We start from the raw sequence: 15,027 nt of genomic DNA on the forward strand, positions 1-15,027 counted from the left end.
CCACCAGTATAACCAGGGTGGAGAGTTAACTATTACCACCAGGTCACCAGTATAACCAGGGTGGAGAGTTAACTATTACCACCAGGCCACCAGTATAACCAGGGTGGAGAGTTAACTATTACCACCAGGCCACCAGTATAACCAGGGTGGAGAGTTAACTATTACCACCAGGCCACCAGTATAACCAGGGTGGAGAGTTAACTATTACCACCAGGCCACCAGTATAACCAGAGTGGAGAGTTAACTATTACCACCAGGCCACCAGTATAACCAGGGTGGAGAGTTAACTATTACCACCAGGCCACCAGTATAACCAGGGTGGAGAGTTAACTATTACCACCAGGCCACCAGTATAACCAGAGTGGAGAGTTAACTATTACCACCAGGCCACCAGTATAACCAGGGTGGAGAGTTAACTATTACCACCAGGCCACCAGTATAACCAGGGTGGAGAGTTAACTATTACCACCAGGCCACCAGTATAACCAGGGTGGGGAGTTAACTATTACCACCAGGCCACCAGTATAACCAGGGTGGAGAGTTAACTATTACCACCAGGCCACCAGTATAACCAGGGTGGACAGTTAACTATTACCACCAGGCCACCAGTATAACCAGAGTGGAGAGTTAACTATTACCACTTGGCCACCAGTATAACCAGGGTGGAGAGTTAACTATTACCACCAGGCCACCAGTATAACCAGGGTGGAGAGTTAACTATTACCACCAGGCCACCAGTATAACCAGGGTGGAGAGTTAACTATTACCACCAGGCCACCAGTATAACCAGGGTGGAGAGTTAACTATTACCACGAGGCCACCAGTATAACCAGGGTGGAGAGTTAACTATTACCACCAGGCCACCAGTATAACCAGGGTGGAGAGTTAACTATTACCACCAGGCCACCAGTATAACCAGGGTGGAGAGTTAACTATTACCACCAGTTCACCAGTATAACCAGGGTGGAGAGTTAACTATTACCACCAGGCCACCAGTATAACCAGGGTGGAGAGTTAACTATTACCACCAGGCCACCAGTATAACCAGGGTGGGGAGTTAACTATTACCACCAGGCCACCAGTATAACCAGGGTGGAGAGTTAACTATTACCACCAGGCCACCAGTATAACCAGGGTGGAGAGTTAACTATTACCACCAGGCCACCAGTATAACCAGGATGGAGAGTTAACTATTACCACCAGGTCACCAGTATAACCAGGGTGGAGAGTTAACTATTACCACCAGGCCACCAGTATAACCAGGGTGGAGAGTTAACTATTACCACCAGGCCACCAGTATAACCAGGGTGGAGAGTTAACTATTACCACCAGGCCACCAGTATAACCAGAGTGGAGAGTTAACTATTACCACCAGGCCACCAGTATAACCAGGGTGGAGAGTTAACTATTACCACCAGGCCACCAGTATAACCAGGGTGGAGAGTTAACTATTACCACCAGGCCACCAGTATAACCAGGGTGGGGAGTTAACTATTACCACCAGGCCACCAGTATAACCAGGGTGGAGAGTTAACTATTACCACCAGGCCACCAGTATAACCAGGGTGGACAGTTAACTATTACCACCAGGCCACCAGTATAACCAGAGTGGAGAGTTAACTATTACCACTTGGCCACCAGTATAACCAGGGTGGAGAGTTAACTATTACCACCAGGCCACCAGTATAACCAGGGTGGAGAGTTAACTATTACCACCAGGCCACCAGTATAACCAGGGTGGAGAGTTAACTATTACCACCAGGCCACCAGTATAACCAGGGTGGAGAGTTAACTATTACCACGAGGCCACCAGTATAACCAGGGTGGAGAGTTAACTATTACCACCAGGCCACCAGTATAACCAGGGTGGAGAGTTAACTATTACCACCAGGCCACCAGTATAACCAGGGTGGAGAGTTAACTATTACCACCAGTTCACCAGTATAACCAGGGTGGAGAGTTAACTATTACCACCAGGCCACCAGTATAACCAGGGTGGAGAGTTAACTATTACCACCAGGCCACCAGTATAACCAGGGTGGGGAGTTAACTATTACCACCAGGCCACCAGTATAACCAGGGTGGAGAGTTAACTATTACCACCAGGCCACCAGTATAACCAGGGTGGAGAGTTAACTATTACCACCAGGCCACCAGTATAACCAGGATGGAGAGTTAACTATTACCACCAGGTCACCAGTATAACCAGGGTGGAGAGTTAACTATTACCACCAGGCCACCAGTATAACCAGGGTGGAGAGTTAACTATTACCACCAGGCCACCAGTATAACCAGGGTGGAAGTTAACTATTACCACCAGGCCACCAGTATAACCAGGGTGGAGAGTTAACTATTACCACCAGGCCACCAGTATAACCAGGGTGGAGAGTTAACTATTACCACCAGGCCAGAACTGTTTCCATGTTGTACCCCTTCAGAACTGTTTCCATGTTGTACCCCTTCAGAACCGTTTCCATGTTGTACCCCTTCAGAACTGTTTCCATGTTGTACCCCTTCATAACTGTTTCCATGTTGTACCCCTTCAGAACTGTTTCCATGTTGTACCCCTTCAGAACTGTTTCCATGTTGTACCCCTTCAGAACTGTTTCCATGTTGTACCCCTTCAGAACTGTTTCCATGTTGTACCCCTTCAGAACTGTTTCCATGTTGTACCCCTTCAGAACTGTTTCCATGTTGTACCCCTTCAGAACTGTTTCCATGTTGTACCCCTTCATAACTGTTTCCATGTTGTACCCCTTCAGAACTGTTTCCATGTTGTACCCCTTCAGAACCATTTCCATGCTGTACCCCTTCGGAACTGTTTCCATGTTGTACCCCTTCAGAACTGTTTCCATGTTTTACCCCTTCAGAACTGTTTCCATGCTGTACCCCTTCACAATTGTTTCCATGTTGTACCCCTTCAGAACTGTTTCCATGTTGTACCCCTTCAGAACTGTTTCCATGTTGTACCCCTTCATAACTGTTTCCATGTTGTACCCCTTCAGAACTGTTTCCATGTTGTACCCCTTCAGAACTGTTTCCATGTTGTACCCCTTCAGAACTGTTTCCATGTTGTACCCCTTCAGAACTGTTTCCATGTTGTACCCCTTCTAGTAGAACTCCCTCTAAATTCTATGACTGCTCTCCAAAAGGGCAGTCAACATATAAAGTACATACCTCACCCTAGTTTACATACATTACATCTTGGCTCCATCATTTGGATTCTACTCACTCTATAATTGCTAACAAAGTCTCCTTCACCTATTCACACCTCTGAGGGACAGCTGAAAGGGAACTTGGAGGATTTTAAACTAGCATGTGTTAGGTTTGGAGCCTGGAAGAGAACGGAGAGAGAACTGTGCTGTGCCTAGAGGTAAAGAATGGAGGGGACTGAAACTATTACGCTCATGTCAGAGAGTTTCTGACACACACTATACATGGAATATCAGCAAGAATGTGTGTGTGTGTGTGTGTGTGTGTGTGTGTGTGTGTGTGTGTGCGTGCGTAGATAAATCCAAAACCCAAACAGAATACCTAATGGACCACCTACTGCCTAAACCAATGTAAATACCACCCCAGAGCAAAATCCTACGTTATTATAAGCCATGTTTAAGTCGATTACCTGATCACAGGTCACCTATTTCACACAATCAGTAGACCATGAAAGCCAGGATTGGCCAGTCAACTGGGCATCAGCATTGAACCTGTGTGCCAATGAGTCTGGAGGGGTGAGGGTGGGGTGGAGAGATGGAGGGGTGGGGGGGTGGGGGGTAGAGAGATGGAGGGGTGGGGGGCGAGGGGGGCGAGGGGGTAGAGAGATGGAGGGGTGGGGGGGCGAGGGGGGTGGGGTGGAGAGAACACAGGAGAGATCAAGCTGAGATCAAGCTGTGGTCTAAGTTAAGTTGACACGCATTACCTCATTTGTCACCCAAACACCAACAGAGAGTGGCTTGAACCCTGCCTAGAGTCAGCTTTAATTAGGAAATGCCTGAGAGAAGGCCGTCTGCACACAAACATGGACCAGAGACAGAGACCCCTAGTCCTGGCCCAGACTGGGGACAGACAGACACAGGGCCAGAGACACGGGATCAGGAATGACATTATGACTGCCATTTTCCACAGGTACAGTACCAGAGTTCATAGGACTTGCAGCGACCTGAATTAAAAAGGAAGGTAATGCCAAACTTTGCTCCATTTGGCACCATCTAAATACAATCTAAGTACTTAAAGCCTATGTACAAGGATGTATGTTTGGTAAGTGGGTTTATAGCGTGGACAAGGGAAGAGGTAAAGAGACAGTGACAAATTAAGCAGGGAAGGGAGCCATGTTTGGATGTCAGGAACTGAGGATAGAATATTTCACACTATACATCCAGGGTGGTGACCTGTCCCCTGCATCCACAGAGGGCTAAAGTCTGTGCCTCTGACAGGTAATGTAAACCTGGGATGAATGGACGGTCTCATGGCTGTGGCTCCTTGGGTGGGCTGGGTAAGTAGGGGAGGAGGAGGAGGGGGGAGGGGGGAGGGAAGAAGGAGGGGAGGAGGGGGGAGGAAGGCCCTCAGTCATCCACTCAGTCCGGTATGACAACTGGACCCTTCAGACGCCATCACGCAGATATCATATGGGCTAACAGCAGGTTATTCATGAGTAAGGCCGATTTACAAGGAACATTCTAAGTTCAAAGTATGAGTTAGACACATGACTGGTGTGTGTTCAATGTGTGTTTAATGTGTCATTTGCATAACCGGTTATAAAAAGGTCCTGTTTGAAATATAATGACTTTAGCTTGATGTGGTTTCGATTTCACCCTCCTTCCACACACAGTTGGGATTTGGGAAGTCCGACACAGAATACTCAGGTGTGTCCTCCGCACACATCCCATAATGTAACAGTGTGAAGCTAGGTGACTACTACGCACAGAGAACAGACAGGAGTTCTGTTTCAGTCTCACCCTGTTACTGTGGTCTTATGGTTCTCACACTGATCCATTCTACTGGCCACATTTCTGACTGGAACCACAACCTGCCATACAGCTAATGAGTTCTGGGTCAGCTAATACATCTCATCAAAACTGACAGGGAAAATATCCCTTTATAAGAGACAGGGACGTTTGAAATACTGTTAATGTTGGGGAAAGAAAAGCTTTCCCGCTGATACAGTAGTTATGGTTACTATTGAATTCATTAGTGTAGTGTGAAATGCAATACAACTAGGATACAAGTGTGAACTCGCTACGTCATGTAAGCTGAACGACAAATGAGCATTGGGCAATGACAAGAATGTCCTCTTACTCCACAAAATGTTCGATCCCCAACCTAAGAAACTCTCCAGATAGAAGTAGACACTAAGATGCCACAACACACAGCACGCCACATTTCAACACAGAATGCAACACCCTGACCCACTGACGCTTCTCTCCAAACAACCTGACCCACTGACGCTCCGTTCCAAACAACCTGACCCACTGTCGCTCTGCTCCAAACAACCTGACCCACTGACGCCCTGCTCCAAACAATCTGACCCACTGACGCCCTGCTCCAAACAATCTGACCCACTGACGCTCCACTCCAAACAACCTGACCCACTGACACTTCGCTCCAAACAACCTGACCCACTGACACCCTGCTCCAAACAACCTGACCCACTGACGCTCTGCTCCAAACACCCTGACCCACTGACGCTCTGCTCCAAACACCCTGACCCACTGACGCTTCGCTCCAAACAACCTGACCCACTGACGCCCTGCTCCAAACACCCTGACCCACTGACGCTCTGCTCCAAACAACCTGACCCACTGACGCTTCGCTCCAAACAACCTGACCCACTGACGCCCTGCTCCAAACAACCTGACCCACTGACGCCCTGCTCCAAACACCCTGACCCACTGACGCTCCGCTCCAAACGCCCTGACCACTGACCCTCCGCTCCAAACACCCTGATCACTGAAGCTCCGCTCCAAACAAATTGACCACTGACAACCTTCGGCACCTCCAATAATATCACTCAGTACTGCCACACACAGGCTTGCTGATCCAGCAGCATTACAGTATCCCGAAAGATCATTGATTTTATTTTTATTTTGACCTTTTTTGGAAGTGCATACCGTAACGGCAGTAGTGACGACAGTTGCTCTGTGGAACTCCATATTTTGGTGAGTACCAAACATATTTTGACATTATAACACTTGCAGAGCTGGTTAACGGGACTTTGAATTGAAGGATCCTGGGCATCAAAGGAGATCTTAACATATTCATCATCTCCTCAAGCCCAGGTACTGGTTCAGGTTATGGTTAGACCCATCAGTCAGCCCACAGTCAGGGTTAGGGTTAGACCCAGCAGTCGGGGCAAGGCAAGCAGGGCCAGAGAATGATGACAGGTCACTCCCCAACCCCCCAGCACCACATAAACAACCGCAAACTCACCCTCTCACAGGCAAACACAGCCCTCAAACACAACCCTCTGTCCCCTGCATCCACAGCAGGGTGGTGACCTGCCCACTGCATCCACAGCAGGGTGGTGACCTGTCCACTGCATCCACAGCAGGGTGGTGACCTGTGCCCTGCATCCACAGCAGGGTGGTGACCTGTCCACTGCATCCACAGCAGGGTGGTGACCTGTGCCCTGCATCCACTGCAGGGTGGTGACCTGTCCACTGCATCCACAGCAGGGTGGTGACCTGTGCCCTGCATCCAAGGTGGTGACCTGTCCCCTACATCCACAGCAGGGTGGTGACCTGTGCCCTGCATCCAGGGTGGTGACCTGTCCCCTACATCCACACCAGGGTAGTGACCTGTCCCCTACATCCACACCAGGGTAGTGACCTGTCCCCTACATCCACACCAGGGTGGTGACCTGTGCCCTGCATCTAGGGTGGTGACCTGTCCCCTGCATCCACACCAGGGTAGTGACCTGTCCCCTACATCCACACCAGGGTGGTGACCTGTGCCCTGCATCTAGGGTGGTGACCTGTCCCCTGCATCCACAGCAGGGTGGTGACCTGCCCACTGCATCCACAGCAGGGTGGTGACCTGTGCCCTGCATCCACTGCAGGGTGGTGACCTGTCCACTGCATCCACAGCAGGGTGGTGACCTGTGCCCTGCATCCAAGGTGGTGACCTGTCCCCTGCACCCAAAGCAGGGTGGTGACATTTACCTCCCCCTCACATGACAATCAGCCCATTTTCAGTCATTATTTACATCCAACTCACTCTGACCGTCCACCTCTGCCTGAACTGGGGACCTGGAGAGAGTTCACAAGGGGAAGAGAAAACACACCAATACATCACTAAAGCGAGACTTGGGAGAAAGTCAGAGAGACATTAAAACATAAGAGCAGGATATTTATCTTCTAACAACAATATCTGAGACTACAGATGTATGGGTCAAACATCATGCCATAAAAAAAAATAGCACAAATGAAGTTCCTTTAAGGAAAATGTTACTTATGGCTATGTAAACTCAACATAGTCCATAGATTTCTCTTTTTTAGCCACAAAACACTACTTGTTTAACCACTAAAACCCGTTTATTACACTTTAGCAACAGCATTTCACTCACAGCGTCAGCGCCATTTGAAGTTCGAAGTTCTCCTTCAAATGAAAAGCACCTGCAGACAGTGGACAACAAAACATTCCCAGTGTCCATTGTTGTCTTCAGTGAACCCCATCACCCCTGAAGTTCCACTCTGCCTAACAGATGGGCCAAGATCTTTAATTACAAGCCTAGTAGCCTACCAGAGGTATCACCTCAAGCTGCTTAAGTCCACTGGCTACAGAAGACTACTTCAGCCGTAGACAGCTATGCATCGGCAACTGGCCTTTGTGTTATGATCATAATTGACATCCAATATTTTCTTCTGCTAATAGAAATAGGCATCTCTGGCTAGGTCCCTCACAAGGTGGCTACTACAGTGTGAAGTGTACAGTATTCCTGAGCCCTCATTTGACCAAGGCCAATCAAAATTAGTGCACTATGTAGGGAATAGGGTGCCATTTGGAACTCAGATATGGTCATGGAGGTGAGCACTCAGCACTGCTCATTTTCTAATAGAGCAGAGCAGCGAGAGATAGCTACACAACAGAGAGATAGCTACACAACAGAGAGATAGCTACACAACAGCGAGATAGCTACACAACAGAGAGATAGCTACACAACAGCGAGATGGCTAAATAACAGAGAGAGATAGCTACATAACAGAGAGATAGCTACACAACAGCGAGATGGCTACATAACAGAGAGATAGCTACATAACAGAGAGATAGCTACACAACAGAGAGATAGCTACACAACAGAGAGATAGCTACACAACAGAGAGATAGCTACACAACAGAGAGATAGCTACACAACAGAGAGATAGCTACACAACAGGGAGATAGCTACACAACAGAGAGATAGCTTTGTAGCCTGGCGGGTAGGAGCGTTGGGCCAGTAACCAAAAGGTTGCTGGATCGAATCCCAGAGCTTAGAAGGTAAACATCTGTTGTTCTGAGCAAGGCAGTTAACCCACTGTTCCCCTGGCGCCGATGACAAGGACGTCGATTAAGGCAGCTCCCCTGATTCAGAGGGGTTGTGTTAAATGAGAAAGACACATTTCAGTTGAATGTTTTCAGTTGTACAACTGAGTAGGTATCCCCCTTTCTCTAACAGAGTGATAGCTACATACCAGAGAGATACCTCTTTAAAGAATACCTGGAATAGTATAAAGTCATCCTTCTACCCTCCCCCACCCCCCCATAAAAAAAAGAAGAAAAAAAGTGGTTGTCCCACTTGCTACCATAAGTTGAATGCACCAATTTGTAAGTCGCTCTGGATAAGAGCGTCTGCTAAATGATGTAAACAGAGAGATAGCTACATAACAGAGAGTTAGCTACACAACAGAGAGATAGCTACATAACAGAGAGATAGCTACACAACAGAGAGATAGCTACATAACAGAGAGATAGCTACACAACAGAGAGATAGCTACACAACAGAGAGATAGCTACATAACAGAGAGTTAGCTACACAACAGAGAGATAGCTACACAACAGAGAGATAGCTACATAACAGAGAGATAGCTACACAACAGAGAGATAGCTACATAACAGAGAGTTAGCTACACAACAGAGAGATAGCTACACAACAGAGAGATAGCTACATAACAGAGAGATAGCTACACAACAGAGAGATAGCTACATAACAGAGAGATAGCTACACAACAGAGAGATAGCTACATAACAGAGAGTTAGCTACACAACAGAGAGATAGCTACACAACAGAGAGATAGCTACATAACAGAGAGATAGCTACACAACAGAGAGATAGCTACACAACAGAGAGATAGCTACATAACAGAGAGTTAGCTACACTAGCTACCCAACAGAGAGGAAAGCTGTGGCTGATTAGTACCATTTATGATGTGCAGGTGCCACTCCTCCAAAGTCATAAAGACAGTGTGTGATCATATACATTTATTGTACAGTAAATCATTTTAGAATAAAGCCTCTGCTACGGGTTCTGGTTGTTTGATGTACCAACAAATGAGACGTTTGAGACTTTTCTTGCATTCTAATCCAACGGAACACAAACATTACATTACAGCTGCATCGTTCAACTTCTAAAGACACACCATAACGTATAAGCCAATAAACTTTCAGCGCATACTTATTTTATTCATAGTTTTTAAAAAATGAACACCCTAGTTGCAATAATTAATGCACTGTATATCACACATCCTCCTGCATGCTTGTCTCCACGTCAACGAGTCATCAAGTCGCACACAACCAGAGCTGACTACATATCAACAAAGATGAACTGCAACTACAACTCTGGTTCTGGATTCCTCTAAAGTCAACAAGGACAAAGATACACTGAACAAAAATATAAACACAACATGCAACAATTTCAACGACTTTACTGAGTTACACTTCATGTAAGGAAATCAGTAAATTGAAATAAATTCATTGGGCCCTGATTTATGGATTTCACATGACTGGGAATACAGATATGCATCTGTTGGTCACAGATACCTATTTAAAAAAGTAGGGGTGTGGATCAGAAAACCAGTCAGTATCTGGTGTGACCACCATTTGCATCAGGCAGCGCAACACATCTCCTTCACAAAGAGTTGATCAGGCTGTTGATTGTGGCCTGTGGAATGTTGTCCCACTCCTCTTCAATGGCTGTGCGAAGTTGCTGGATAGTGGCGGGAACTGGAACACGCTGTCATACATGTCGCTCCAGAGCATCCCAAACATGCTTAATGGGTGACATGTCTGGTGATTGTGCAGGTCTCGGAAGAGTTGGAACATTTTCAGCTTCCAGGAATTGTGTACAGATATTTGTGACATGGGGCCGTGCATGATCATGCTGAAACATGAGGTGATGGCGGCGAATGAATGGCACGTCAATGGGCCTCAGGATCTCGTCACGGTATCTCTGTGCATTCAAATTGCCATTGATAAAATGCAATTGTGTTCATTGTCCATAGCTTATTCCTGCCCATACCATAACCCCACCGCCACCATGGTGCACTCTGTTCACAACGTTGACATCAGCAAACCGCTCGCCCGCACAACACCATACACGCTGTCTGCCATCTGCCCGGTACAGTTGAAACTGGCATTCATCTGTGAAGAGCACACTCTAAGTTCTCCAGTGTGCCAGTGGCCATCGAAACTGCACATTTTAGAGTGGCCATTTATTGTCCCCGACAAAAGGAGCACCTGTGTAATGATCATGCTGTTTAATCAGCTTCTTGATATGCCACACCTGTCAGGTGGATGGATTATCTTGGCAAAGGAGAAACGCTCACTAACAGGGATGTACACAAATTTGTGTACAACATTTAAGAGAAATAAGCTTTTTGTGTGTATGGAACATTTCTGGGATATTTTACTTTCAGCTCATGAAACATTGGACCAACACTTTACATGTTGTGTTTATATTTTTGTTCAGTGTATTTTAATTATTTTATTTTTTTACTCCCACATACACTGTACTGCAGATTTGAGTCATTGGAGTTCCAGGCTTATATGCGCTATGCTTAATTAACCTGGGGACAAGGTTAACATCACCATGTTACACCAACCAAGCAGAATGTACAGCACAGCGTTCTATCCAACATCGTGTCTTTACCTGGAAGACGTCCTCATCGAGGATCCTGGTTCCGAACACGGTGATGCCGTTGGTGTTGATGGATGCACGGTCACTCCTGAGGAGGGGTTTGGTGATCTTCTGTTGACAGTCCACCATGATGGTGACCCTCTGCTTTTCCACACTGATGGCCACACGATGCCACCTGTCGGAGGGGACAAGAGAAAACACAGAGATACATGGTGAGATACATTCGGATTGGACTGCTGCAAAACCTGACTGCTAAACCAGACTGAAAGCTGCGCTCACCCATTCAAACAGTGAAGTCATTTGTAGCGTTGAGTCTGTTTTAACCAGACTAACAAAAACCTCCACAAAAAAACAGACATTGGTGCGTTTCAATGGCACCCTATTCCCTATTCCTGACCGGGATCCATAGCACTATATAGGGAATAGTGTGTCATTTAGGACGCAAAAAAAGGGGTTACCCGGCGTGGTCACACGTGCACCCCACACCTCCCGAGCCCCCTCCAGGACATTCTGGCCTCCACACTCTGTTCAACACTGGATTATACTCATTAAACTCCAAACATAATCCTCCTTCTGGGTTACTCAGCATGACTCGGCATGACAGACGTGTTCTGGGTTACTCAGCATGACTCGGCGTGACAGACGTGTTCTGGGTTACTCAGCATGACTCGGCATGACAGACGTGTTCTGGGTTACTCAGCATGACTCGGCATGACAGACGTGTTCTGGGTTACTCAGCATGACTCGGCATGACAGACGTGTTCTGGGTTACTCAGCATGACTCGGCATGACAGACGTGTTCTGGGTTACTCAGCATGACTCGGCATGACAGACGTGTTCTGGGTTACTCAGCATGACTCGGCATGACAGACGTGTTCTGGGTTACTCAGCATGACTCGGCATGACAGACGTGTTCTGGGTTACTCAGCATGACTCGGCATGACAGATGTGTTCTGGGTTACTCAGCATGACTCGGCATGACAGACGTGTTCTGGGTTTCTCAGCATGACTCGGCATGACAGACGTGTTCTGGGTTACTCAGCATGACTCGGCATGACAGACGTGTTCTGGGTTACTCAGCATGACTCGGCATGACAGACGTGTTCTGGGTTACTCAGCATGACTCGGCATGACAGACGTGTTCTGGGTTACTCAGCATGACTCGGCATGACAGACATGTTCTGGGTTACTCAGCATGACTCTGCATGACAGATGTGTTCTGGGATACTCAGCATGACTCGGCATGACAGACGTGTTCTGGGTTACTCAGCATGACTCGGCATGACAGACGTGTTCTGGGTTACTCAGCATGACTCGGCATGACAGACGTGTTCTGGGTTACTCAGCATGACTCGGCATGACAGACGTGTTCTGGGTTACTCAGCATGACTCGGCATGACAGATGTGTTCTGGGTTACTCAGCATGACTCGGCATGACAGACGTGTTGAACATTCTGGAAAAGTGTGTGTCAGGAGGGAGCAGGAGGCACACAGTCAAAACATTGTCCCGAGGAAGAGGAGGAGGAGGAGGAGGAGAGAGGAGGAGGAGCCTGAGAGAGGAGGAGGAGCCTGATAGAGGAGGTGGAGCCTGAGAGAGGAGGAGGAGGAGGAGGAGGAGGAAGAGGAGGTAGAGGAGGAGGTAGAGGAGAGTGGAGGAGAAGGAGGAGAAGGAGAGAGGAGGAGGAGCCTGAGAGAGGAGGAGGAGGAGGAGGAGAGAGGAGGAGGAGCCTGAGATAGGAGGAGGAAGAGGAGGAGGAGGAGGCGCAGGAGGAGGAGCCTGAGAGAGGAGGAGGAGGAGGAGGAGGAGGAGGAGGAGAGAGGAGGAGGAGGAGGAGCCTGAGAGAGGAGGAGGAGGAGGGAGGAGGAGGGAGGAGGGGAGCCTGAGAGAGGAGGAGAGAGGAGGAGGAGGAGGAGGAGGAGGAGGAGGGGGAGGAGGAGGAGCCTGAGAGAGGAGGAGGAGGAGGAGGAGGAGGAGGAGGAGCCTGAGAGAGGAGGAGGAGGAGGAGGAGGAGGAGGAGGAGGAGGAGCCTGAGAGAGGAGGAGGAGGAGGAGGAGGAGGAGGAGGAGGGGGAGGAGGAGGAGCCTGAGAGAGGAGGAGGAAGAGGAGGAGGAGGAGGAGGCGGAGGAGGAGGAGCCTGAGAGAGGAGGAGGAGGAGGAGGAGGAGGAGGAGGAGAGAGGAGGAGGAGGAGGAGCCTGAGAGAGGAGGAGGAGGAGGAGGAGGAGGAGGAGGAGCCTGAGAGAGGAGGAGGAGGAGGAGGAGGAGGAGGAGGAGGAGCCTGAGAGAGGAGCCTGAGGAGGATGATATTTGATATTTCCGTTTATTTTTATAATTTTTTTTCAAACATAAAAACCTGTTTTTGCTTTGTCATGATGGGGTATTGTGTGTAGATTGATGAAGAGAAAAAAAACTATGTAATACATTTTAGAATAAGGCTGTAATGTAACAAAATGTGGAAAAAGTCAAGGGGTCTGAATACTTTCCCAATACACTGTATATAGGATAGGCCTAGACTGGAATACAGTCTGAGGTGGGTAAAACAGTATGTAAACATTATTAAAGTGACCAGTGTTCAAGAACCAACAGTCAGCAGTACTGATCAAAATGGCTGCTCTCGGATGACGATACTTGTCCTGTATATCTGTCATTATGATAACAAACCACGCATTTAGTTCGTCAGCCATTACGCATCCATCCAGTGCATTACAAACTGGCTACAAAATAAATATTATGTTAACATACTAACTGTTCTTTTTCATTTTGGCAATACTTATAAATGAAATGCACTCGCATATCTGACGGTTGCTTCAACATGTGCCTCGGAAATGTTTGAACGCCTTTCCTTTGAATGACACAACAGCAATACTATCATTTTCCCCCTGTTCAAGTACGCATGGACAGCATACTGTATCTCTATAAAATAACTATTTTGCACTATGGCCTATTTATTGCCTTACCTCCATAACTTACTACATTCGCACACACTGTATATAGATTTTCTGTTGTATTTTTCGACTTTATGTTTTGTTTTACCCCATATGTAACTCTGTGTTGTTGTTGTTTTTATCGCACTGCTTTGCTTTATCTTGGCCAGGTCGCAGTTGTAAATGAGAACTTGTTCTCAATTGGCTTCCCTGGTTAAATAAAGATTAATTAAAAAATTAAAAAATTAATAATAAAATGCATAAACCGAGGAGGGCTGGCCAGGTAGGTAGACAGCATTAGTCACAGCCTAGTCAGTGAGGATTTGGCCAAGGCCTAGTGTTGGACTCCTGCCAGGTCCTTAAACACTAAAATCCTGCACAGTGAGCATTGCATTTTAGACAGTCAGTCACAAAACTGCACAGTGGACACGAGCACCTCACAGAACTGCCACAAAGTAGGCTAGTGGGGGCTACTGTTTCTCTGTGTTGTTAGAATGGCAGCTTGGTATCTACTATTTCGCTGTGTTGTTAGAATGGCAGCTTGGTATCTACTGTTTCTCTGTGTTGTTAGAATGGCAGCTTGGTATCTACTGTTTCTCTGTGTTGTTAGAATGGCAGCATGGTATCTACTGTTTCTCTGTGTTGTTAGAATGGCAGCTTGGTATCTACTGTTTCTCTGTGTTGTTAGAATGGCAGCTTGGTATCTACTGTTTCTCTGTGTTGTTAGAATGGCAGCTTGGTATCTACTGTTTCTCTGTGTTGTTAGAATGGCAGCTTGGTATCTACTGTTTCTCTGTGTTGTTAGAATGGCAGCTTGGTATCTACTGTTTCTCTGTGTTGTTAGAATGGCAGCTTGGTATCTACTGTTTCTCTGTGTTGTTAGAATGGCAGCTTGGTATCTACTGTTTCTCTGTGTTGTTAGAATGGCAGCTTGGTATCTACTGTTTCTCTGTGTTGTTATAATGGATCTTCTCATAAGGTCTAACTGCTCTATCCAATG

The 15,027-nt window shown here is 47.3% G+C and overlaps 1 protein-coding gene across 1 annotated transcript in view; it reads right to left on the bottom strand.

The window, feature by feature from the left end:
- LOC121569939 (collagen alpha-1(XI) chain-like) overlaps positions 1-15,027 on the bottom strand; it is a 202,515-nt gene that overhangs the window by 162,553 nt on the left and 24,935 nt on the right. The window contains exon 4 of the mRNA XM_041881290.2: positions 11,117-11,279. Within this exon, the coding sequence (XP_041737224.1) occupies positions 11,117-11,279 (163 nt within the window). The remainder of the gene's footprint in view (positions 1-11,116; positions 11,280-15,027) is intronic.

This window comes from Coregonus clupeaformis, chromosome 7, assembly GCF_020615455.1.
Source record: "Coregonus clupeaformis isolate EN_2021a chromosome 7, ASM2061545v1, whole genome shotgun sequence".
Classification (NCBI taxonomy): Eukaryota; Metazoa; Chordata; class Actinopteri; order Salmoniformes; family Salmonidae; genus Coregonus; species Coregonus clupeaformis.